At 39.4% G+C, this 26,176-nt stretch overlaps 2 protein-coding genes across 12 annotated transcripts in view; one reads left to right on the forward strand and one right to left on the reverse strand.

Moving 5' to 3' along the window:
- Positions 1–7,799, forward strand: part of ADNP (activity dependent neuroprotector homeobox) — a 44,612-nt gene extending 36,813 nt beyond the window's left edge. For all 9 annotated transcript variants that reach the window (XM_073309408.1, XM_073309412.1, XM_073309415.1 and 6 more), the window contains 2 exons: positions 1,366–1,458; positions 3,960–7,799. In XM_073309408.1, the coding sequence (XP_073165509.1) occupies positions 1,366–1,458; positions 3,960–7,100 (3,234 nt within the window). In that variant the 3' untranslated portion in view covers positions 7,101–7,799. The remainder of the gene's footprint in view (positions 1–1,365; positions 1,459–3,959) is intronic.
- BCAS4 (breast carcinoma amplified sequence 4) overlaps positions 1–26,176 on the reverse strand; it is an 88,096-nt gene that overhangs the window by 12,178 nt on the left and 49,742 nt on the right. For all 3 annotated transcript variants that reach the window (XM_073309419.1, XM_073309417.1, XM_073309418.1), the window contains one exon: positions 15,878–15,955. In XM_073309419.1, coding sequence (XP_073165520.1) covers positions 15,878–15,955 — 78 coding nt within the window. The remainder of the gene's footprint in view (positions 1–15,877; positions 15,956–26,176) is intronic.

Consider the following 26,176-nt stretch of genomic DNA (forward strand, 5'->3'; position numbering starts at 1 on the left):
TACGTTTCTGATAGACCTTTAAGGACCTTCAGTTTTAGCCCTTCACTTTACCTCAGGGGTTGTGACCTCCAGATGAGAATGAGTTATGTGGGGTTCTGTTACAGAATTACTGCCATCTAGAAGAGTCATTCTTAAATGGTTACTAGGAGTTGCTGCTGAAGCAAGTCACACACTTTTAAGCCTCATCTAAACTGGGATGTAAAGGTGTAGTGTTAGCTAACGTGTTTAGGCTTTAACTGTCTGGTTTGGCATGTGTTGAAGGCAGTGGGCTTTGTCTGTGCTAGACTTTTAAAATGTGTTAGCAGGTGCTAGCTGTTGTAGTAAAATGACACCTTTAAATCCTAGCCTAGACAAGGCCTTAGAGCCTGCTGTCCTAGGGGCCAAGAGATGAACTGAGATTTTTACAGGTATTTCAGTGCAGAACAATGGGTTACCATGTTAAGGACTGCCTTCTATAATGGCTTAAGTTGATATTTAAGAGATATTCTGCTATTCATCTTACTGACAAACTTTAAGATATTGCTTATCAAAAACCTTTTTCCTGAAATGAATACCCTGTATGATCACCTTTCCACTCATCTGCTCTATGGCTCTTCAGCACCCTATAGGTAGTAGCCTTCTGCGTTTTGTTCTAGTTTTAAACTAGCTCCTCTTCTTCATGTTGTTGTTCCAGATAAAATGAGTATTCATCCCTTTTTGTTTGGGGTCAGTTACTTTGAATAAGTATGGGTTGAATAATGGGCTTCAGGGTAAAATTTCCAAAGGAGTTTGAATCCAAATTTCAAAAGTGATTTAGGCCTGAGTCCCATTGGCTTTCAGTCACACTTTGGGATTAAGAGTACCTTAGGTGCTTTCAAAACTTGGGATTTAAGGTGCTTTTAAGAACTTCACCTAAGTCCCTATGCCAAAATTTTTAAAAATAGAAGCGGTTGTCCATCTTTAAACACGCATCTGATTTTAAAAAATACTCAACATTGATCTCAGTGGGAGCTGTCAGGTGCTGAACACTTTTGAAAATCTTGAAAGTCGGACTTGGACTGACTTCAGGATTTTATTTTTGAAAATCTTGGCCCTCGGTTATTTAGTGTCTTTGAGCCTGTACTTTTCAGAATTGCTTATTTGGAACTGCTAATTCTTTGGGAACCCACCTTTTTTGGTCAAGGGAAACTTTAGTTGAAATAAATGTATAAGATGCATTTTTACAATTTTCATGAGGGGAAATTTTCCCTTGGTTAATCTCTTGTACTACTTGTGGGTAGTTCTTGGTGGACACAGGGCTGTGTGGGTGTCTTCATGAGTAATTAATGGGGAGCAATCAGTTTTTGTTTTTGATGTTTCTCTGTCTTCCCATCCACCCTTTTCCAGGATTTTAAGCAGTTTGAACCTAATGACTTTTATTTGAAAAACACTACATGGGAAGATGTAGGATTGTGGGATCCCTCGCTTACAAAAAATCAGGTTAGTAATGGTTCCACAGAATCTCACCTCAGATCCTGAAGGCAGTAACTTTCAAATGGTGTTTTGCACAATTATACCAATTTCTTTTGTTGTATTTTACCAGTTTTAATGGTGGCTTTTATAATCTACTTAAAGGATTATTAGAAGGATGCTTTTGTTGTACAAGTAATAATCCTAGTCTTGATTGGGTTAAACATGCTAAGGGCCAGTTATTTGAATGAGGAACTTCACTGTTGAGAAATTTTAAGCACCTGTTCTATTCTTTAGTTTAAGAAGAAGAAGAAAAAAAAGTTGCCATCCTTGTTTTCCAGCTCAGCACAAACTCACCATCCCTCTAGTTAAAAGTATAACTATTTGTACAGACTGTTTCTACAAGATTTGCTTCACCTCTCCCTAATTCAGTTCCGCCATCTGTTTTCATGATGAATTCAGAAAAATATTAAGTAGAATAAATCCAACTGCTGCTTTATCCAGTCATAGCTTTCAGCTGTCTGCTACATCTCTGAGGACTTGGTGATAACCCATCTGTGTCAGAGCCTGTTCAGTTTAGGCACACAGTTAAATACAGCAGAATGGAGTGGCAGTGTTGTTGGATATCTTATTTATTCTTTTCTAGATGTTTCTGAATTGACTGTAAAGCTAAGGAGGTTTGAACTGAGCTAGGAGAAATGGAGGAAAAGAAATGTAACTGTGATAGTGACTTCTGTCTTATTCCACTGACTAAACAAATTTAACAGAAGCCCTTCACTTTGGTTCTATGATAGCCTCTACTTTTAGTATAATATTTAATAAAATAAGCAGTGAAACTGACAGGTGAACATTTCACTTATGAAATCAGGTGGTATAAGTATCAGGTATTGCTCACCTCTGGAAACAGGATGCTTATATTTGATGGATCACTGGTCTGGTATTTGTAAAACCAGACTTCCTTTATTGCTATGCGCCTGATGTGCATCAGTATGTTCTTCCTGCTTCTAATAAATTCAACAAAAAGATTTGTCACATCAAAGCAGACAACTCTTAATTCTGTGGCCTGTTTCCAGCAATGGCCAATATGTGAGGCTTCAGAAGGTGGCCAGAAATACACATAGCTCACTACTCACTTGTACAGAGGGGGAGAATAATTCATTCCTTAACTTCAGGGGATGCACTTGCACCTTGAAGCTTCACTTGCATAACTTCACTTGTATAGCTATGAATGTTGTTCATAGTTATTTCAATTGGTCATGTTTTATATTTAATGTTAAATTATTTTGAAATGCCAGGCTGACTTCAAAGATAGACACGAATCACATACAGTTTAATTTCAGTTTGAAGTGTAACAGTTGACACTGCATCAGAAACCCTTTCAAAGCTGCTACAATTTAGAGGGAGCAAGGGGTCTATGAAAAGCACTATGAAAGAGCTAGGTGGTATTATATAAAAGAGTAGAATTTTTCAAAAGCCTTGTTTTTTTTCTTTTTTTTTTTTCCCCCTGATCCATGGTGAGTTTTGAAAAATTTACAATTTAGCTTTGGTCAGTAGAAAAAGTTGGTTGCTTGTAGCTCTACTTCTCAAGTATCGCTGATAGGATGATTATATTATCTAAATTAAACATTACAGTTAAATAATGCCTTTTGGGATCTGATTTATGTTTCATGAAGAGTATTCCTTCTGCTTCATTCCAAATTTGCAAAATAACTTCTGCATCATAGTTTGCATGTTCATCCCCCACCGCCTATGTTACATTGTTTCAATTGTGCCCTGATTAATGTTGCTTTAATCTGTGTGGAAGCAACAGGACTGAGGAGCTAAACTGCTCAGTTCTGCTCCATTCTCAAAAGTGAGTAAGATACTATAATACAAAAAGAGGCACTAGGCTTGTGTGGCTATGACACTAGAAGTGGCAGTTAAAAATACCTATTTCAAAATACTGCACCAATTTAGAAAGCTTTTAAGGACAGTATTAAAAGAAAATTGTTAATTGTTGCTAATGACTGGATTAAAGCACATTGAAATATCTAAAAATATCATTTTGTGAAATACTTTGATCTGAAGTGACCTTTTTTGGCCTGAAAGCCTCATTCTGTGAGCTTGCCAACTAATAGTACATTACAGTTTTTAACAGCCAAGCTCACATCTTCTGGCAAAAGATGCTGGTAAAGTCTCTGTTCCATGCAACCTGACAGGCAGCATTGTTTCCATTCCCTTACTAAGAAAGAGTGATATCTTTATGAATTAACCATAAACATGACACACTGGGCTATGATTTCAAAGTGACCTCTAAATTGGCACTTTTCATTTTACATGTGCAGTCTGGTAATTAAACTTCTAATTACCTGATTTATAGGCCAAAAAATGTGAATGCCAAATTAATGGCAGATTTGAAGCTGGTCTGACCCATTGTAATGGTCTCTGAGATGAGCTGAAATTCCACATTGTCCATGTTGCTAGTGCAAAATGTCTTGTTAAAAAAAATGTGTTTTTTGATATCTAGTTTTTGTTTTGTTCTTTGTTTTAAGGACTATCGGACAAAACCCTTTTGCTGCAGTGCATGTCCATTTTCGTCGAAGTTCTTTTCAGCCTATAAAAGTCACTTCCGGAATGTTCATAGTGAAGATTTTGAAAATAGGATTCTTCTTAATTGTCCCTACTGTACTTTCAATGCAGACAAAAAGACTTTGGAAACGCACATTAAAATATTTCATGCTCCAAATGCCAATACACCGAGTGGAGGCATCAGCACTTTTAAAGATAAAAACAAACATGATAGCCTTAAACCTAAGCAGGCTGACAGTGTAGAACAAGCTGTTTATTATTGTAAGAAGTGCACTTACCGAGATCCTCTATATGAAATAGTTAGAAAGCACATTTACAGGGAACATTTTCAGCATGTTGCTGCACCTTACGTAGCAAAGGCAGGTGAAAAGTCACTCAACGGTGCAGTTCCCTTAAGTTCCAGTACCCGAGAGGAGGGTAGTATTCACTGCAAACGATGCCTTTTTATGCCGAAGTCATATGAAGCTTTAGTACAGCATGTTATTGAAGACCATGAACGTATAGGATATCAGGTTACAGCAATGATAGGGCACACTAATGTAGTGGTTCCAAGATCCAAACCTTTGATGCTAATAGCTCCCAAACCACAGGATAAAAAGCCTATGGGACTGCCTCAAAGGATGGGTCCCCTTTCCCCTGGGAATGTCCGATCTCTTCCATCACAGCAGATGATGAATCGACTTACTATACCAAAGCCTACATTAAATTCCGCAGGAGTGAATATGATGTCAAATGTTCACCTACAACAGAACAATTATGGAGTCAAATCAGTACCACCAAGTTACGTTGGACAGCCGGGGGGAAGGCTAAACTTAAGTGGTAATGCACCAGTTTCTATTCCACAACAGTCTCAAACAATGAAACAGTTTTCACCTAGTGGAAATGGAAGGCCTTATACCCTTGGAGGGGAGCAGAGATCTCAGACTCCAGCAAGGTACTCTCTTCAGTCTGCCAATTCATCTTCTCTTTCATCAGCCCAGTTGAAACAAACGTCATTATCTCAGTCTCAGGCAGCATCAAGAGTATTAGGTCAGTCTGGCTCAAAGCCTCCTGTGGCTGCTACAGGTCCTTCTGCTGTCAATACTTCATCGACACAAAAATGGAAAATTTGTACAATCTGTAATGAGCTGTTTCCTGAAAACGTGTACAGTGTTCACTTTGAAAAGGAGCACAAGGCTGAAAAGGTGCCTGCAGTAGCTAACTATATAATGAAAATACACAATTTCACTAGCAAATGTTTATACTGTAATCGCTATTTACCCACTGATACGTTGCTTAATCATATGTTAATCCATGGACTGTCTTGTCCATACTGCCGTTCAACTTTCAATGATGTTGAAAAGATGGCTGCTCATATGCGAATGGTTCATGTTGATGAAGAAATGGGACCTAAAACTGATTCCACTTTAACCTTTGATTTGACATTGCAGCAGGGTAGTCACACTAATATACATCTACTTGTAACCACCTACAATCTGAGAGATGCCCCTGCTGAATCTGTAGCTTATCATGCTCAGAATACTCCTCCTGTTCCTCCAAAACCACAGCCGAAAATCCAGGAGAAGGCAGATATACCTGTGAAAAGTTCTCCTCAAGCAGCAGTCCCCTACAAAAAAGATGTGGGTAAAACACTCTGCCCTCTCTGCTTTTCAATCCTAAAAGGACCTATATCTGATGCACTCGCACATCACTTAAGGGAGAGGCATCAAGTTATTCAAACAGTTCATCCAGTTGAGAAAAAGCTAACATATAAATGCATTCATTGTCTTGGTGTGTATACCAGTAATATGACTGCTTCAACTATAACGCTACACCTTGTTCATTGCAGAGGGGTTGGGAAGACCCAAAATGGCCAAGACAAAGCTAATGCGCCATCTCGACTAAATCAGTCTCCAGCTGTAGCACCTGTGAAACGTACTTATGAACACATGGAATTCTCTCTGATGAAGAAAAGAAAAATGGATGATGATGACTCACCATCTGCCTTTGAAGAGAAGCCTGAAGAACCTGTAGTTTTAGCTTTAGACCCTAAAGGTCATGAAGATGATTCTTATGAAGCCAGAAAAACATTTCTTACAAAATATTTCAATAAGCAACCGTATCCCAGTAGGAGAGAAATTGAAAAGTTGGCTGCCAGTTTATGGCTATGGAAATCAGATATTGCTTCACATTTTAGCAACAAAAGAAAGAAATGTGTTAGAGATTGTGAAAAGTACAAGCCTGGTGTGCTACTTGGTTTTAACATGAAAGAATTAAACAAAGTTAAACACGAAATGGATTTTGATGCTGAATGGCTGTTTGAAAATCATGATGAAAAGAATTCCAGAGTCAATGCTAGTAAAACTGTTGATAAAAAAATAAACCTAGAAAAAGATGAGGAAAGTTCTTCAGACAGTTACGAAAATATAGAAGAGGAATCTAATGAAAGCAATAGTCCATTTGGTCAACCAATTTCAGATGTTGGTCGTAAAACCTCTATTGATAGCATAATAGAGAATCCTGAAGACAGCATATCCAAGGAGACAGCTGATGAAAATCCCTTACAGTCTCCAGAGAAATCAGACCAAAAACAGGAGGAAGGCTCAAAATATGAAGAGATTCACTCTGCCAAGGAACCAATTAAACTGGTAGGTGATGCCTCAGATAGTGAAGGTGATCAAGAAGATCAAGATGATGCTGCTGAATGGAAAGATGGAGCTTCGCAGTCTGAAAGTGGACCTGGCTCTCAGCAAGTTTCTGACTTTGAAGACAATACATCAGAGGTGAAACCAGAAGTTTGGACAGATGAATCATCCCAGAGTGAAGATGCTGGTAGTAGTAAACCAGCTGCAGAAATAAAAGGGGTTGCATCTGAAAGTGATGAGGAGCAATCAAAATGGAAGACTAGTTCCTATGGAAAAGTAGAAGAGTTTTGGTCTAAGGACCAGTCACAATGGAAAAATGCATCAGAAATTGAGGAGAGTTTGTCAAATCAGCAGATGGAATGGCAGAATAGCACAATTGACAGCGAAGATGGAGATCAGTTTGACAATGTGACTGATGGTGTAGCAGAACCAATGCATAGCAGCTTAACTGGTGTAGAGTTGAGTAGCCAGCAAGCATAAGCTGCTCAATTCAGAAGCATGAGTAAATATGCTTCAATCTACAACTGTCTAAATACTTTCATTTCAATATGACTGCTGAGCTTAATTCTAACTGGTACTGCCTTTTGAGTGCTAGGTCATCTGGCTAGTGGTTGATGTGGCCACTATTATTCCAGTGGTTATTCCTAAGTATGCTGTTGGCTAAATTTGCTTGAGAATACCTACTGTGATGAGCACAGTAACTTAATGTGAAAACAGATAAGCTGGTGGCTCCAGAATGCACACAAAGAAAAGCAGAGGTTTTCTTTATCTGCATTTTCAACATTTATTTCACTCTTCGATATGTTCAGTTGTATGTCTTTTTAAACATTACCCTTTTTCACATGGTAGTATAGGGCCAACATGAGCTACCAGTTCAATGTGTATAGTAGACTATGGGGAAATTGATTTTTTTTCATGTATCATTCTGAATAGTTGAAATGTATATTTGTACAGTCTTTTAGACCTATTCAAGTGAAGCTTATGAAATTGTTCTTGTGTACCCATCATAGATTTGTTTCTCTTTTTTAGTGTTGCCCTGCTGTGTAATAAATGCTGTATCTAGTTTACCTAGCAAAAGCTTGAAACTGCTATAGTATGAATTTTGACAAACTTAGTTTTTGCACATAACCTTGTACAATCTCAAAACTGAGGCCAGCAACATAAAAAATTATATCTGGACTCTATTGTATTATAGAATTTTCTTGTTCTGAATATCCTTGACATTACAACTGATGACAAATGTATTTCAGAGCCATTTTCTGAAATCTTTTAAGCTAAAAAAGAAAAAATCACATGCAAGAAACAAGTTTGCAGCTACTAATTTTGACACCTTTTAGATCTGTATAAAAGTGTATTGTGTTGAAGCAGCATACAGAAATAAAAATGCTGCATTTTGGATATTTAGTTTTATCTTTAGTTAACACCAACAAGGTGTTGTATTCATTTATACCATCTAATATATGACACACTGTTGTAGTATGTATAATTTTGTGATCTTTATTTCCCTTTGTATTCTTCATTTAAGCATCTAAATAAATTGCTGTATTGTGCTTAATGTAAACATTTGCTTTATTACTAGTGCCATATCGCTGTTTGTTAAATTGTGCTTCATTACATGGACCCCTGTAGAAAGAAGCTCTGGGGATTTGCTATGGCAAGTTTGTGTGGTGCTGTTGTTTCAGATCTACTGATTGCTTATGGGAAAATTTAAAACATTTTCTATTTAAGATCAACTTAACCAGTAAGTTAATAGCTTTCACCTTCCTCCTTTACTTATTACTAGGAACAGGAGCATATAAATAGACTCGTATTGCTTCACTAGTTCCATAAGCTTCAGGATCTAAAGGCACCACCATAGTCATGTTTTTTTCATTTCTTGTTCTTAGTAATCAATTAAGTTAAAGTTCAAGCATACTGGAAGAATCTTTTCTACCTAGAATCTTTCAAGCTTTTTATATATTTGTAAGTGTGGGTAGTGGGGAAGGTACTGACTACTTAAAACACAGATTTTTGTGTCATATGGAATACTCCCTTGGAAAAATGCAATTGTTTAGTTTTTCAGAAACTGAATAAATCCCATATACAAATGGCACAGTTTAGTAGTTAATGTTAGTCATTTTGATTGGTGGGGGTCAAACCAGTCTTCCAGTAGTATGGCAAGAACATACTGTAACAAAGATTTGCCTCTTGTCCTCAGAATGCATTCATGTAATCTTTCCTTGAAAAATCCAGATGTGCTTAGAGCAAGACGTTTGCATATCAGAGCAAATGAAAGCTTGATTTGCTGAAAGTATACATCCTAAAATATTGTGGTTTTGAATTTCTTGTACCTTTTCAGGGTTTTATATGTTAACCCAGAAAGGGTATGATCAGGATATATTGGCAGACTTTACAACCAGTGATAGATAGCAGATGGAAGTTAGTTAGGGTATGATATGATGTGCCTAGGAAACAAAAGTCATCACTGTTTTACTAATAGCTTAACCTATCCACAGTTTTTCTGTGCGGAAGCTTTTCACAGTAGTGTAACTAAAGGAAATATTTTTAAATCCCCATTACGAAATGGATCTGATGTTTGAAACCATCTTGGGCAGAAATTTGAGTATATCTACATAATAAACAGGTAGGTCTAGAAAAGGACTGGTGTAACAAATAAGTGAGCCATGCAAGCCTACGCTGAAATTTATTAATATGGTCTATGTATTGAAAATGTATTATACCCCTTCCCCAATTTTTGGTCACACTGACTTCTTAGGGGATGTCTACACTACAATAAAACACCTGTGGCTAACATAGGGTCAGCTGACCCAGGCTTGCAGAAGTATACCATTACAGTATAGATGGTTGGGCTGAAGTTTGGCTCTGGGACCTGGTGCCCAGGTGTCTGCACTGCAGTTTTGTAACCCTACAGCCCAAGCACCACAACCCTGAGTCAGCTGTATTTTTATTGCTATGTAGACATCCTCTTAGCTTCACAGAGTGAGCTTTCACATGGATGACTGGTCGATCAATAGAAGTGGAAGTGATGACTGTTTCAAAGCAAAGACTTTTGATTGGATAATGGGTGGTGCAGGTTTTCTCATTTTCTCTTTCCCTTCCAAGGTACCACTGTGCACAAGAGGCTGCTGTTAAGTTTGTTCCCATTGGCTCCAGCAGGAACAAACAGGCAGGATAGATATTTTTAAAGATGATTAGTAGACTGGATATTTTGTTTATTTTTAAACAGGTTGACCGTACCTCTTTTGAGTTTCATATTCTCTTCAGTTGGTTTCAGACAGGTTCTACGATACGTATCTTCTGAACGTATTCACCACACTGAGGGCTTTCTACACTGCCCGCCGCATCAGCGGGCAGCGATCGATCCAGCAGGGGTCAATTTATCGCGTCTCGTATAGATGTGATAAATCGACCGCTGAGCGCTCTCCTGTCAACTTGGGTACTCCACCAGAACGAGGAGTGCAAGCAGAGCCGACGGGAGAGCGTCAGCTGTTCACGTAGCACTGTAAGTAGATCTAAGTATGTCAACTTCAGCTATGCTATTCATGTAGCTGAAGTTGCGTGTCTTAGATTGACGCCACGCGGTAGTGTAGACCAGCCCTGAGTGATGCAGTCACTTTAACTGATTCATCTTTAATGTGTGAGTCTAAGCTGATGTCCATTTAAATAAGAATTTATAGGTAGCAGGCTTGAAGATCGGAGGCAGCCTCCTCATCTGAGTTGCCATTTCTAGCCATCCAAGGGTGACTATAAATATGAAATATTTAGAATGGCTCCATTTGCAATTCTGTAGTATAGCTAACTGTTTGTAGTGATTAGATAAAACCACTTTATTCAAAACTGTATGACTTGACTTATCAAAAGGTATAGTAATGATTTGTTAGCTTTAGCAGAGAGCGGGACATTATGATACTTACCTCTTAATGATTGTCATTCCAATGCTCTGTAAAAAATTGTATTTGTTTGACCGGTCAGAGAGGAGGGGGAAACCTAAAGGCAACTCTTAAGACATTAGGAGACAGCTGAAGCTGATTTCAAGATTTTTGTTCTTTACAAGGTTTTACTCATCTTTGAGAAATCTACAGGCAGGGGGAATGGACCAATAAAATTAATATTAGAGAGCAATGTTCAAAATGGACGTAAGTTAATTCTACTGGAGCTAGCAAATTATATTTAAAAAAAATAAAAAATGCTGTCACAGTGTGGCAGAATGTTACTTACTAACATTACAGCTTTGCTTGCAGAGCAGCCATGTTGGGAGGCTGACACTTGAAAGTGAACTCTGCCGACTGGGATCCCAGGAAGGAAAGGGGAAGAGACAGCTCCGTGACTATCTTAGTACCACCTCAATCTGTCCATGAATCTGCCCAAGCTTTATCCCCACCAGTGGGGTTTGGAAAGATCACTAAGACACTTCTCCAAAGGGTCAACCTAACGATTTCTGGTTTTGATTCTTAAACAGGTTACATATATTTTTCCCCTAAAACAACTCACTGTTTAGATGCAATTTTACGAAATGTCTGCGCTGATGTAGTATGTTAATGAGTGCAAACAGAAGATGTCTGATACAAGGCTGCATAACTTGGAATCTAGTAAGAGCAGGTACAACTCCTAAGTTTACTTTTGACCAGTACTTGTCCTATTTGTGGTTGAATAATTAGTAATGAAATAGAAACCAGTGACTTTGGGGCCACTAGCAATTTGTATGGCCCCTTAATATTCCACTTGTATTTGTGTTCATGTATGTGTGTAATATCTCTCATTTTTTTTGAAGATCTCTACATGGGGCACTGATCTACATTGAGCCCACATTAAAAATGTATTGAAGAGGGGCTATAAAAGTTAGTTTTTTAACTCCCTCTCCCTGGAGTGGGGTTTGGATGAAAGTTTGTTGACCGGAACTGAACCATTCTTTTCCAGCAGAGAAGTGTGGGCTACTGGGCTACACTTAAGTGTCTTCCATTAATGGCACATTTGCCAGTCTTCATACATTTTGTTCCTTTGAATGTTGTGCATTAAACTTTTTAAGTACCTCTCTAGTTTCACAAGTGCAAACTGAACACTTTTTTTAATATGCTGTTTCAGAAATGTATGAACTGAAGTTTAACTTCTTTAACAGGCTATTAATACCACTGAAAGCTTAGACAAGATTTAATGCTCACATTCATTGTGATTCTTGGCTTTTCACTTAATCATAGACCAGTGAGGTTATAGGTGCATATTTGGAGATTTAAGATTTCATTTGTGCTAAATTAACTTTGAGAGGAATTGCTATAGTATGCATAATAGCTTCCTAGCAATGTGATGTACCATAACACCCACCCATTCACCCCAGTATTTGCTTGTTCATGCTGGAAACTGTACTGACTTGCTGATGGTGTATATAGTAGGGTAGCATGGCTAAAGCAAAACTCACTTGCAACTGCAGAAAGTTGAACTTTGGGCATGGAAGTATTCTAGAGCCCTACTCTTGTTCAAAGGGCAGCATATACCAGAGGTCATTGGAAAGTTATTTTAAATATTTTACCTACTATTTATTTGTAACATCCAAATCTTCTAACAGATTAGAGAGAAATCTCTCATTTATTTAGTGTACACTTGATAGCTTAAACAGACTAAAGTGCTAACTGGACAGGATGAACGGTGACTGTTTTCCCAGTTCATACAGGTCTTGCATACAGCAGCTGGGCAGGTTGTTTTTTTTTTAAACAAAAAAACAGTAGGAGAGTGATTATTTTCTTTTTAAAGAGAGTGGCAAACTTAAGGCACATGCAGTACTTGAAACTACTAAATGATGTTTGGTAAATTGAATGTTTCCCTTTAAAGTAGAAGGACCAAATCTTAGTCCCATTATATTAGTGGAAAGCTTGCCCTTGATTGGAGAGTAGGAGACAAGGATTTGGCCTGATGAAAATAGGACTAGAGCAGCCTTAATATTAAGCTGTTACTTGACAGGAGGCACTACATAAGGATGCAGTCACTACAGGGGTGGGTAGGTGAGAAATAATTACTTATCTTCAGATTTTGGGCTTGTCTTTTAGTGCAGAATAAACTAGCGTGTGAACTTAAAGTACAATAACTATTCTCTACTAACTCCCTGTGTGTGGGTCACTTATTGCCCACTAAGAGGGCCTTTGTGCAATTTGGCTTAATCCACAAATCACAGGCCCTTACGGTGGGTGACAGGACATTTCCTGAAAGAGGTCTTTATGACCTGCCAACATAATCTTATTAACAAGTGTGCGCTAAAATGAAAAACTATGTGAAAACTTGAACTTCTACCGTCTTCTCTCTACAAAAGATGTTACCTATGATGGCCTATAAAATAGGCTAAACTCTAGCGATCCGGTATCTTATTTCAAGTCAGGCTTTTGCTATTACAGCAGTAAATACAGCTATGATTGGCATTTGGAACATAATTTTGTATATTGTGGATGTTGGGACTTAGCTCATACAATTAGTGTGTAACTGTAATACTCTAATTGTGAATTAAATTGTTTGACCCTTTAACTCATCTTTGAAACAGAGCATAGGTATCTGAATATCTTCTTGTAGCAAGCATCTAAAAAAATTACTCCTTGTTATCAGATTTAATAGGCAATACGTTTACGGTAATGTGAATTTTTTCATACCCTAACTAGACCAGTGTTTCAACATTTAGGTATGTCAAAGGCTACAACAGGCATTTTATAATGCTAATATTTCAAAGAACTATTAGACCAAACTTAGTCAAAGCTGATACCTCAATTTTAAAAAAGTGACAGGCTTTGGGGTGTATTGAACATTGATGTTTGGATAAAAGCCTGTCAAAAGCAGTCTTGTTACTTAGGGCTCTTGATTAATCGTGCTTAATCGCACTGTTAGGCAATAGAATATCAATTCAAATTTATTAAATGTTTTTCTGCATGTTCAAATATAAATTTCAGTTACAACACAGAATACCAAAGTGTACAGTGTTCACTTTATCTTATTATTTTGATTACAAATACTTGCACTGTAAAAATGTTAAAAAAGGGTATTTTTCAGTTCACCTCGTACAAGTACTGTAGTGCAATCTTTTTCTGTTACATACTGCACTCAAAAACAAAACAATGTAAAACTTTAGTGCCTCCAAGTGCACTCAATCCTACTTCTTGTTCAGCCAGTCGCTAACAAACAAGTTTGTTTACATTTGCAGGAGATAATGTTGCCCGCTTCTTATTTACAGTGTCACCTGAAAGTGAGAACAGGCATTTGCATGGCACTTCTATAGCTGGCACTGCAATGTATTTATGTGCCAGATCTCCTAAACATTTGTATGCTCCTTCATGCTTTGGCCACCATTCCAGAGGACATGCTTTTATGCTGATGAAACTCGGTAAAAAATGTGTTAATTAAATTTGTTAAACATTCCAATGCAGAAACTACAGAACCTGAACCCCCAAAAAAGAAAATCAACCTTCTGCTGGTGGCATCTGACTCATGATGAAAATGAACATGCTTCGGTCCGTTATTGAGCAGAACCATCAGCAAATTCTCACTTTCAGGTGACATTGTAAAGCAGCAGCAAGGCACCATTATCTCCTGTAAATGTAAACAAACTTGTTTATCTGAGCAACAGGCTGAACAACAAGTAGCACTGAGTGGACTTGTAGGCTCTAAAGTTTCTGTACATAATTCTACATTTGTAAGTTCAACTTTCATGATAGAGATTACACTACAGTACTTGTATTAGGTGAATTGAAAAATACTATCTAGTTTTTTACAGTACAAATATTTGTAAGAAAGAAATATAAAGTAAGCACTGTACACTTTGTATTGTTATAACTGAAATGAATATATATCAAAATGTAGAGAACATCCAAAGATATTTAAATAAATGGTATTCTATTATGTAACAGCCTGATTAATTGTGTTTTTTTTAATTGCTTGACAGCCCTATTACAAATATGGTACTCTGCTTCTTGGTAGTACCAGTGTAAGAACTTGATACATCCTCTACAACAGGCTTTGATTGCATGACACACATTCCTTTTGGATATGTGCTGCAGTACTGTAACATCTCATCACTAGTTCCCACTAACCAATATGGAGCAGTGAGGTGACTTAAACACCTACTGCCACCCAAAAGCAGAGGCATTGATGGTCAGATGCATGTAGCTTCACTTAGAATATAAGTCCATATTTACATACAATTGTACCTTCCATCTTTAGTATTTCACTAATAGTTGTGTTCATATACCAGATCTGATAAAGTTGCTATACCTAGATGCCTGTATTGCATTATTTCTTCACATGTACTGCACCTTACAGATAAGTAACTTGCAAATAATCAGAAGTGACATCTGATTTGATACATTCCTTGTCCTCCCCCCTTTCTGCAACTGTGAGACTTTCTATATACCTGGCTAGCCTAAATTTGACCTCTTCTAGCATACACTAGTCACAAATCCTCTTCCTAGCCAAATGCTTATATTTTGTTTCAATAGACTTATGTTGGGTGGGAAGAAAAACAAAACTTTGTGAGAAGATGGCAAACCTTTGGCCCTAGCTTAGTAGAAGCTTCATGATAAAACTTCACATCAAAGGGTCCATAGTAGCTTTGCAGAAATTTATTTACACCATTCAAGTTACATTACACAACAGCTTTTGAAGCTGATCCTATTTTCAATGAAAGTCTCAGCCATGTGTAACTTACTGAATTTCCAAAATTGTACCACATTGATTTTAGAGGTTTGAGATTTATCTTGTAAATTCAAAACAGTGGGAGGCTATTGATACGAAATATCACCTAAAAACTGTGGTTAATATCTATAATTAACAATTATATCAAACGTGGAAGGAAAATCCCATAACATGAAATAGTTTTAATATGCTATCCACACTGCAATCTGCAACCTTATGTTCAAATATGTAAACAAATTGGTTTCCAAAATGTCACTGCAAACAAAATGAGTTTTTATATATTTTTTTCAGCAATAGCATAAACACCTCCATGCTTAAAACCATTATGAACAAATCTATTCTGAACTATACGTACATTTCTTCCCCATGCATACCGTTTAGGCTCCCCTTAAAATAAGGGAGCTAACTGTATATATAATAAATCCGTAAGCTACTCTTACCCCATCACTGCTATACGTTTAGCTCTTAGCAGAATTCTCGAGATGTTATTCGTCAGGACAAAGCATGAATCATGAAAAAATTTCAAGCAACATCTCCCCAAAAAGCTGCTTATAAGATGAAGTCAGCTACTAGTGGCTTTGATACTTTGTACCTACGTAGTTCGTAGGAAAATAATCTTCAGTTCTGTAGAGTTTAGGCAGGTCATATGTATGCTGTGCTGAGGGAGTGTGCTTCTGAAATGAGAAAATGGGAGAAAAATTAACTTTACCACTGAAAAGAATTTAATTGGTAATATGTTTACCTGGGCATATGTGGGATGCTGCAATTTGTCAACATGATCTCTCACATACCTCAGAGTATATATTATGTACCAAACAAGGGGAGAACATTCCCCCTCCAACACACAATGGCTGGGGAAAGACTAGAACTTAAGTGGTTTCCAGGAGTGTCTGTCCCCCTTGATCAGGGAAAAATGAGAAGGCATGGCCTGAGCTGATGCAGCTCCCAGTGAAGTTGTACATCTTGGGTATGTCTAGGTGGTGATAAACAACTCAGCACTGAGTCTCAGAGCACAGGTCAGCTGACGCAGGCTCACAGTGATATAAAATTGCAGTGTAGGCTTCTGGGCTAGGGCTTGGAGCCGGGTCTCAAAGAGGCACCTCAGAGCTTAGGCTCCAGCCCAAGTCCAAACATCTACAGTGCAATTTTTTAGTCCCATGAGCCCCAGTCAGCTGACCCAGGCCAGTGCAGCTCTACCCTACTAAACCACATTTGAATTTGATCCTGCATCATCTTTTGTTACTTTGAGTACTGAAACAGAAAGTGCATCAGGATACAGGTCATTTTCTATCACCACATTGAATCTCAAACCTTTAAGACAATCCTTTTAGGCTCTGCCGCTAGGAATTCTCACTTCACATTCCATTCCAGATCATGGTGGACACTGATGCCCAGCATTAGAAAGCTCTTAAGACTTGGAGACTTTATTCTTTTTCTGGTGATTTGGGCAAATCATCGTCCGTGCAGTTTTTAGTCAAATTTCCTAGCCTTCATGTCTCAGTGTTAGGAGTTAATGTGCCATTAATGCAATTTATTTCACGTAGAGTCTCCTGGTCTTAAAACCGCATGCAGGGTTCCTATCTTCCCCAAATTGCCATTTTTAGTGAATTTGCTCCTTTATACAAAGCTATTCTCTTGCAGTGATTTGTATTTTCATTATTCCTCTTTTCATTGTTGTGCCAAACAAGCCATTCAAAAATAGTCAAAAGCATCTGGAACTAATATGCAGCAATAGTTAAGCAGCAGTAGAGAACTGTGGTATTATCTTGACTATTGAAATTCCCTCTCTTGCCATCCAGACTAACTTCCAAGGCTCTAAAAAGCTGTGGTAGCTATACCATATCACCTCATAAGATCATACTGGGTCAGACCAAAGGTCCATCCAGCCCAGTATCCTGTCTACCGACAGTGGCCAATGCCAGGTGCCCCAGAGGGAGTGAACCTAACAGGTAATGATCAGTGATCTCTCTCCTGCCATCCATCTCCACCCTCTGATAAACAGAGGCTAGGGATACCATTCCTTACCCATCCTGGCTAATAGCCATTAATGGACTTAGCCTCCATGAATTTATCCAGTTCTCTTTTAAACCCTGTTATAGTCCTAGCCTTCACAACCTCCTCAGGCAAGGAGTTCCACAGGTTGAGTGTGCACTGTGTGAAGAACTTCCTTTTATTTGTTTTAAACCTGCTGCCCATTAATTTCATTTGGTGGCCCCTAGTTCTTATATTATGGGAATTATATTCCCATATATATTCTTATATTACCTTCTTTGCATGTTCCTTACCTACTACCAAATTGAAGTCCCAACCCAACCCATCCATGCACTTACTCCACTTACACCAACTTACCTTCTGTCCACTCATCCAGCAGGCTTCCTCATAGGTCTGGTCTTGTAACTATTCACTCCTGGGGGTTGTTCTCTCTCTAGTAATCCTACTTCAATCTAGACCACTTCCCCTGCTTCTTTTTCTCTTTACATGTTAAGCTCTTTTGCCTGCAACTAAAAGCCTGCTGTGAACATTTTTTCAGTGCTGCGTATTTAGAATCACGGAGATGTAGGACTGGAAGGGACCTTGAGAAGTCATCTAGTCCAGTCCCCTGCACTGAGACAGGACTAAATCATATCTAGACCAGTGAAACTTAGATGGAGGTTCATGAGCTGCATGTGCCTCTTTAATGTGTCTCCTGCAGCTCTTTGCAGCACATATTAAAACACTGCATGAGTTAATTATTTATCAATCTAAGTTACTAACCAATCAGGATGCTTTTACTATGTTAAAATAATAAGACTTGGTCTGTCATTTTGCTGTGAGATAGATATATAGATTTCCCCCGTCATACTCTTAAAATATGTATATATAGTACTATAGTAAATGAAACAACAAATTCATGCTACTTTGGCTCTTTCGGGTAATGTTGATTGCTAATTTGGCTGCTGAATGACTGAGGCCTGAGTATCACTGATCTAGACCCATCCCTGAGAGTTGTTTGTCTAACCTGTTCTTAAAAACCTCCAATGATGGAGATTTCACAACCTCCCTAGGTAATTTGTTTCAGTGCTTAACTATCCTTAGACATTAGGAAAAACTTAATTGTAACATAAATCTCCCTTACTGCAATTTAAGCACATTACTTCTTGTCCAGTCCTTAGTGGATAAGGAGAACAATTTATCAGCCTCCTGTTTATAAGTCTTTTACATATTTGAAGACTTATATCCCACCTCTGTCTTCTTCTCCAGATTAAACACAATTTTTTCTATTTTCCTTGCAGTTCATGGTTTCTAGACCTTCAGTCATTTTTGTTGATCTCCTCTACACTTTCTCCAGTTTGTCCACATCTTTCCCAAAGTGTGGTGTCCAGAATGGACACAGTGCTGTAGCAAGTGGAAAAGTTACTTCGTTATTTTCTATCTTTCCTTGCAGTTCATGGTTTCTAGACCTTCAGTCATTTTTGTTGATCTCCTCTACACTTTCTCCAGTTTGTCCACATCTTTCCCAAAGTGTGGTGTCCAGAATGGACACAGTGCTGTAGCAAGTGGAAAAGTTACTTAGTTCCTAAGTGTAGTATTTTGCATTTGCCTTTATTGAATTTCATTCTATTTATTTTTAGACCATTTCTCCAGTTTGTCAAGATCATTTTGAATTGTAATCTTGTCCTCCAAAGTGCTTGCCAACCCCTTTCAGCTTGGTATTGTCTGCAAACTTTCTAAGTCTATGCCATTACCAAAAACATTTAACAATATTGAATAGAACCAGATCCAGGACAGATCCCTGCGGGTTGCCACTTAATCTGCCCTTCCAGTTTGACTGTGAACCACTGACAACTACTCCAAATGCTGTTTTTCAATCAGTTGTGCACCCCTCTTCTAGTAGATGCCATGGGGATTAGCTAACTGGTCTAAACTCAGATGTGCAAAATTTAGCATCCCAGCAGGACAGGTTCAGCTCTTAGTGCTTAAAAAGTAGATAAAATTACTTCCTTAGGAATTACTGCATGTGGTTGCCTTTTGACCAAGCCCTTATAAAACAGTGCTTTGCATAAATGCTAAAGATTCCCTGACACTTTTCATAAGAGTTCTCTTTTTTGGCCAAGGATATCAGAGAAATGAGGAGGGAGGGGCCCTGACAGTGAGGGTGGGAAGCTTAAACTTGATTCAGTAGAAAACAGGGATCCAGAGGAAAAAAAGGCACATATGGGTGTGGTTAAAGAAATTGGTCAAGGAATATCACCTTAGTAGCTGCAGTTTCGATAGACCAGAGGAAAGCAATGGGGGTGGTGAAGGTCAGAGGGGAAGCTGCAGTACTCAGGACAGGAGATGTTGAGGGCTTGGACAGTTTAGGAGACTGCATAGAAAGGAAAGCTGGAGTTTAGAAGAGTTAGGGACAATTCAGTATTATGAGGATTAGGATTCAGTGTGGGGCAAGGGAGATGCTTTGATTAGAGGCTAGAGTGAGGGAAGGGGTAGTGAGGTCATCCACCAGAAAGGCAATGGGGTAGGAGGAAAGATGCATTTAGACATAATCAGTCTAACTGGGAAAAATCATCTAGAGTCTACTTTATAATCACCATTAAGTGGTGAGTCACAGATAAATGTACTGCAGTTAACACCTAAAGGCTACAACCAAGTTGGGCCCATACTACTAGGGACAGTGCAGAGCCCAATAATAGACAGCTGCTGCCCCAAATTGCTCAGAGTCTAAGACAATACCATAGCCGTCTGACTTCATGGATGTTGCTCATATCATGACAATAGTATCTACTCTGCTTTTTAAAAATTGTTTGGTTTCTTAAACAGATTTACATTCACATTCTAACCAGTTCAAGACAACAAAATTGACCAGGGATAAATTTTTCAAAAGCACCAATGTGATTTAGATGTTAAAGTCCCATTCTCCAGAGTATCTTAAGCACTTGTATCCATTTTTTCAAAGTATTTAACTCTCAGAAATCAATGGGAATTGGGTGCCTAAATCTCTTTGAAAGGCAATGGGTCTTAGGCTTTTAAAAATCTTACACTAGAACTAATTAAGGGTGCAAACTGCCACTCTTATACAGTGAGGAAAGTTAAATCTACCTGGAGTCCCCTATGCTTATGTCTTTGGAGAGCACCCTAATTTATGCTCAGCAGCAGAAAACAGAGAGAGGTGTGGGGGAAAGTTAACAGAAAGGAATTGCAAACAGAGGTAGTAACATTGCAGAAAATGTCCAAGTAGAGAAGAAACTGTCTGGCTGAAAAAGTAACTTAATTCAGATAACGTAAGAATAAGATGAGCTACCCATTCTGCAAGGTAACACGCAGGAGACCACACTTGCTTCTCTGCCATGGTGAAGACCTTAACCCCACCCCAAAAAACAAGGTCTCTCAGGGTATGTCTATAATGTGTAGTAAACCCAGGTCTGTGGGACAAAGGCTTGTGGACGCAGTGTTTCCAAGCCCATGCTTGAGCATCCACACTGCACTGTGAACCTGAATTTACAATTGCTGAACCCAGGTGCCTCAGCCATGCTAACATAGTGATGCTGCACTAAAGAGATTTTCCGAGTTGGGTCTACAGCTTGAGCTGCAGCCACATTGCAGAATGACAGGGCTTGGACCCAAGTCACAGAGGGACTTGGGCTCTGACCCACCCCCTTACCAGGGTTCTAGGACTGGGTCCTGAATGCTTGCTGACCTGAATCAAACTAGTGTGTGTGCATGTGGATGGAAGGGCAGCTTGGGGAATAAGCTGAGTCAGAGGTGGGTTTAGTGTGCAGTGTAGACATACCCAAAGGGAAATTAAGAAACTATCCTCCATGGGATTGAGTGCTCTTAGCAACTCACAACGTCAGGCCCTCAATTCAAAGATATAGACTGTTGGTTAGATGAGATCATTTCACAACTAGCATGCTCTTGATTAATCTGTTTACTTACAGTTAATTGCAGTAGCTCTCTGAAGGTAGCTGTGTGCTTGTTTAGCAGTGTGGAGTATGGGGAACTTACTACATAATTCCCCAGAGTACCCTGACTCTCTATCTGCTTCTTGGGGCAATTCAGTGTGTTGTATTGATTTATAAAGCCCACTATGGCCTAGGTACTCTCTTCCTAAGATGCCAATCCCTCCTCTTCACCACAGCAGATGAGATGAGTTGGGATGGTTCTGCTGACACTCCCCTGGTTTGCACATCTGGGATAAGTGGCAGCACATTCTCAGTGAACTGCCCTCTAAGCCAGTGATCTCCAAAGTGGGGTGCGCAAGACCAGCTGTGGGGGTGCCCGGCAGGAGGAGCGCTCCTGGACCTTGGATTCTTTGGCAGCAGGCCGGCGGCAGCTCGGCTCTCCCTGCTCCGTCTTTGGCGGCAGGCCGGCGGCAGCTTTTTTTTTGCCTCCCCAGAGCTGGCCCTGGAGGTGCGCGATTCAAAAAGTTTGGAGACCCCTGCTCTAAGCCACTAATGTACACAGGCTGGAGGAGGGTGGTTATAGGAATACTGGACCAGTAAGCCACTCACATCAATGATCATGTTGTTTTAGAGCACCTGTGTGTATACGGACCTGAGGGGGAAGGAGGGATAGGCATCTTTAACACAACAGAAAGTTGCAAAAAATGAAATATAAAAGTAGTAGTATTAGAAAAAATAAATAGTGACAGCAGAAGCAGCTGGTCATCAGTTCCAGCTCTGCACAAGGCCAGGCAGACACTAAACCAGCAAGCCAGGTAGCCCTTGGAAACAGTTGCCAGTGACAAGGTGCAGTAACAGTGCAGAGATGTGAAAGCAGTAGATGAAGAATGCAGTCGTAGTGGAAAGTTGAGAGTTTTGGTGGTTTTACAGAGAACGTGGATAAAAGTCGGAAATAAAAGGAGACAGAAAACACTCTGGCTTTTCAAAGTAAAATCATCTGCCCTTCACTTCAGAGAAATCACTGCCAGTGGCTGATAACACTGATTTAAAACCTCTTAAAAGCAACAATACTACCATAAATGACAGCAGTGAAACTTAAGTAATGAAACTGACAAAGGGCCTGAACAGAGGATTTGCCATACCAGATCACATCATTGGCCAACTTAGTTCAGTATCCAACAGTGGCCAATACTAGATACTTAAAAGAAAGATTATTATTAATAATAATAATTTATGATATAGCAAGTTAGTTATACAATGCTGTACACTAGAGTGAGAGAAGAATTCCTTCCTAACCCCTGCAGTGATCATCTGATGCCTTGAAGTATAAAGATCTGTATACCTGTCTTCCCCTTACCATGCTAAACTACAACTACATAAAGTTATCCCATCCCATCCTAATCCCTATTAATCTATGTTTCTTATGATCTCCTGATGCAATGAATTCTTCTGGCTGACTACATGTTGTGTAATCATGCTGTGAATAACTAAAATTATTTTAAATAATTAAAAAAAATTTAATGTCTGTTTCAAATATACCTGCAATTAACTTTCATTAAGGCTCCCCTCTAGGTCTCAGATGATGTTAAAAAAGGATTGCTCTAGTCTGTTCAGAATCTTCTGGCGCAGCTGCTGAATCCATGCCAACTGCTGAGACAAAGATAACTATCCAGAGGACAGTGCTTCAGGAGGAGCAGTTCACAGGAAAGGATCTTGAACAACTGTACAAGTAAGATACGGAGGTAACACAGATACCAGGATATGAGGAATCTCTATTCATGTCACGCACTCAAGGGATGATATGGCTCTTCTGTGGTCAAGCTACAGTGAAACCCAAAGGAAAAGCAATAGCTCCATGCCAAGAAAAAAACCCTGGGAGAATCTGAATATCCAAAACTACAGGAGAAATCAAAAGGGAAAAAGGTTCAAGTAACAGGATTCTTTTGCCCTAGATCACTTGGTTCACATCTGGGGCAAATTAGTAAAGTGCAAAGGATGTTGTTGTATCATGGTGGTTTGATGTCTTTCAAAATAGGAGCCTTCAGTCCAATTCCCTGCGGGATGGCATCCATGCCACAAAAGATACCACAAGTGGCGCTGGCCCTGTCAGTGAGTATAAGCAGCGAGCCAAAGACCAAGTCAGCCAGACGAATGAATTCTGTTTATGTCTAATCTAGACTATAAGGTCCTCAAGGCAAGGTTTCTACAGTTCTATGCAGACCTATAGCACTTCATAAGTAACTAACTCCTTGTCACTTCTATTAGTGCTTTCTTAGACAGGGCATGGGGTAGGACAGTAGCTTGTACTGTTTCTGCCTGTACTGTATGAGAATTGTTGACAGAGGATTTCAGCCTCTCAGTCTGACACCTTTCACCAGTACTGAGAGCACTTAAAACAAATCCCTCCACACCAAATCTCAAAACTGAAAATTTAAGACTATGTACCAGAGGAACAGCCGTGTTAGTCTGTATTCGCAAAAAGAAAAGGAGTACTTGTGGCACCTTAGAGACTAACCAATTTATTTGAGCATGAGCTTTCGTGAGCTACAGCTCACTTCATCAGATGTTTACCGTGGAAACTGCAGCAGACTTTATATACACACAGAAATTTTCCTTTTCTTTTTGCGAATACAGACTAACACGGCTGTTCCTCTGAAACTAGTTATCATGTGTGATACACGTAAAGAAAAGAGAGAGAGACAGAGTTGCTCCGGAGTTCCTGAAGGGGAACACTGGAAGTGAAGAAACTACTCGATCCACCTGTAGACAGATCTGAAGTGGGATCCACCCCCCACTCCACTCTCAATTTAGGGAACTGTAACTTACACCTTTCAGTTGAAAGATCCCATAAACAGTGATTAGCTGAGGAAGTGAAGGATAAAAAAATAAGGGGAACTCAACATTCTGTAGCAGGAAACATGGGCCTTGATAAAACTAGACAGGATATTTATGATTTGAAACAAAACCATTAGAATTTGAGGCAACCTTTTGCAAAGTGAAGCACATGCAGCATTCTGTACTTACAGGAAAATTCAAAGGAATGGCATGTAGAATCATGCCTGAAGGATTAAAACCTCTGGTGGCAGCTTTAGAGACTTCAGTAAGTTAAACCTTATCAGGAGGCCAAGTTATCTAGGGAGAGGAGCTCTGTGGTTCTGTGTTTTTGAAGCACTGGGGCCTCTACTTGAGAAATGTACCCCAAATACTGTCCTAGAGAGCTAAAGGAAACGTGAAAGTAACATGAGTGTGACCCACAGATGTGAATACAGTAGTATTATTCTTGACAACTGCAACTCAGCACTAGAACAGTATAACTCAGTCACAAGGTGAGCACTTGTTGGTTGTGTGTTCTGCTCAGGAAACCATCCCCTCAGGGCAGCTTAATCCACAATCACTCAGACTTTACTTTTCATCAAAGGGGGAGGGGGGAGGAGTGCGGGCACGTTCCAAAGCCACACTGCACATAGTAAACGTAAGCCAGCCTGTATTAGTTACTGCATAGCAACATCACATTTATGGTGGGTGCTATAGAAAATACCATGCAGTATTGGTGTGGACAAAAGTTATTTTCCTTCCACCCAATAACTCACTCTTTCCCCACGCACAGACCAGGGATCTGCTGTTACTATAAGGCCTTCCTGTCCAATTCCAAACTATTGGTTTTCATAAGTAACTTGCAGTATGGCTATTTATCAGTGTCACATAATGGTAACTACTTCCAAAGGCTGAAAGAACAGGTAGGCCCTGAGCAAAGAGGGAGGAAGAACATACCTCATACAGGGAATGGAAATTAACCATGTAAGCTCCTCCCCAGTGGAACCGAGTTTCCCAGTACACAAGTGAAACTCAAACCAAAGCCTTGCAGCCACCAGACAGTTTTCTTTCTCTGAACCAAGAAAGAAAACTATCAACCACGACCCCCAGATCTGGACTCTTGCAAAGTAGGTTCCCTGTGAGCCTAGCCAATTTCAGGATTTTGTGCCTCAACTCAGATGTATTAACAGGAACTATATTCGCAAAAAGAAAAGGAGTACTTGTGGCACCTTAGAGACTAACAAATTTATTTGAGCATAAGCTTTCGTGAGCTACAGCTCAGTTCATCGGATGCATTCAGTGGAAAATACAGTGGGGAGATTTATATACACAGAGAACATGAAACAATGGGTGTTACCATACACACTGTAACGAGAGTGATCACTTAAGGTGAGATATTACCAGCGGGAGAGCGGGGAGCGGGGGACCTTTTGTAGTGATAATCAAGGTGGGCCATTTCCAGCAGTTGACAAGAATGTCTGAGGAACGGTGGGGGGTGGAATAAACATGGGGAAATAGTTTTACTTTGTGTAATGACCCATCCACTCCCAGTCTCTATTCAAGCCTAAGTTAATTGTATCCAGTTTGCAAATTAATTCCAATTCAGCAGTCTCTCATTGGAGTCTGTTTTTGAAGTAGCTCACGAAAGCTTATACTCAAATAAATTTGTTAGTCTCTAAGGTGCCACAAGTACTCCTTTTCTTTTTGCGAATACAGACTAACCCAGCTGCTACTCTGAAACCTGTCAGGAACTATATTGAGTCAATTATCCCTCAGACTTAAAGTTCCTGACCCACACAACAATTTCAAAACTAAAAAAGTAGTAGTAATAAATATCTTGTCCCTAATGCAGATCCATACTAGATCCTGCTGCTGCCTCGGCCTGCAGCTCTGCTCATGTTCCCAGAGCTCCTGAATCCATTTACTTTTCATCTGCTGTGAGCCCACCCACCTAAACTAGCAATAATGCACCTTCCCCTCAGTCCCCATTGAAGGTTTTGCTCCTGCCTATTACACTAAAGGTTTGTATACTTTACCCGCTGGATTGACGGGCAGCAATCAATCCAGCAGGGGTCGATTTATTGCATCTAGATGCGATAAATGGACCGCTGAGTGCACTCCTGTCCATTCTGGCACTCCACCAGGGCAAGAGGCACAGGCAGAGTCGACAGAAGAGCGTCAGCCATCGACTTACTGCAGAGA

Source organism: Lepidochelys kempii, chromosome 13 (assembly GCF_965140265.1).
Source record: "Lepidochelys kempii isolate rLepKem1 chromosome 13, rLepKem1.hap2, whole genome shotgun sequence".
NCBI lineage: Eukaryota > Metazoa > Chordata > Testudines > Cheloniidae > Lepidochelys > Lepidochelys kempii.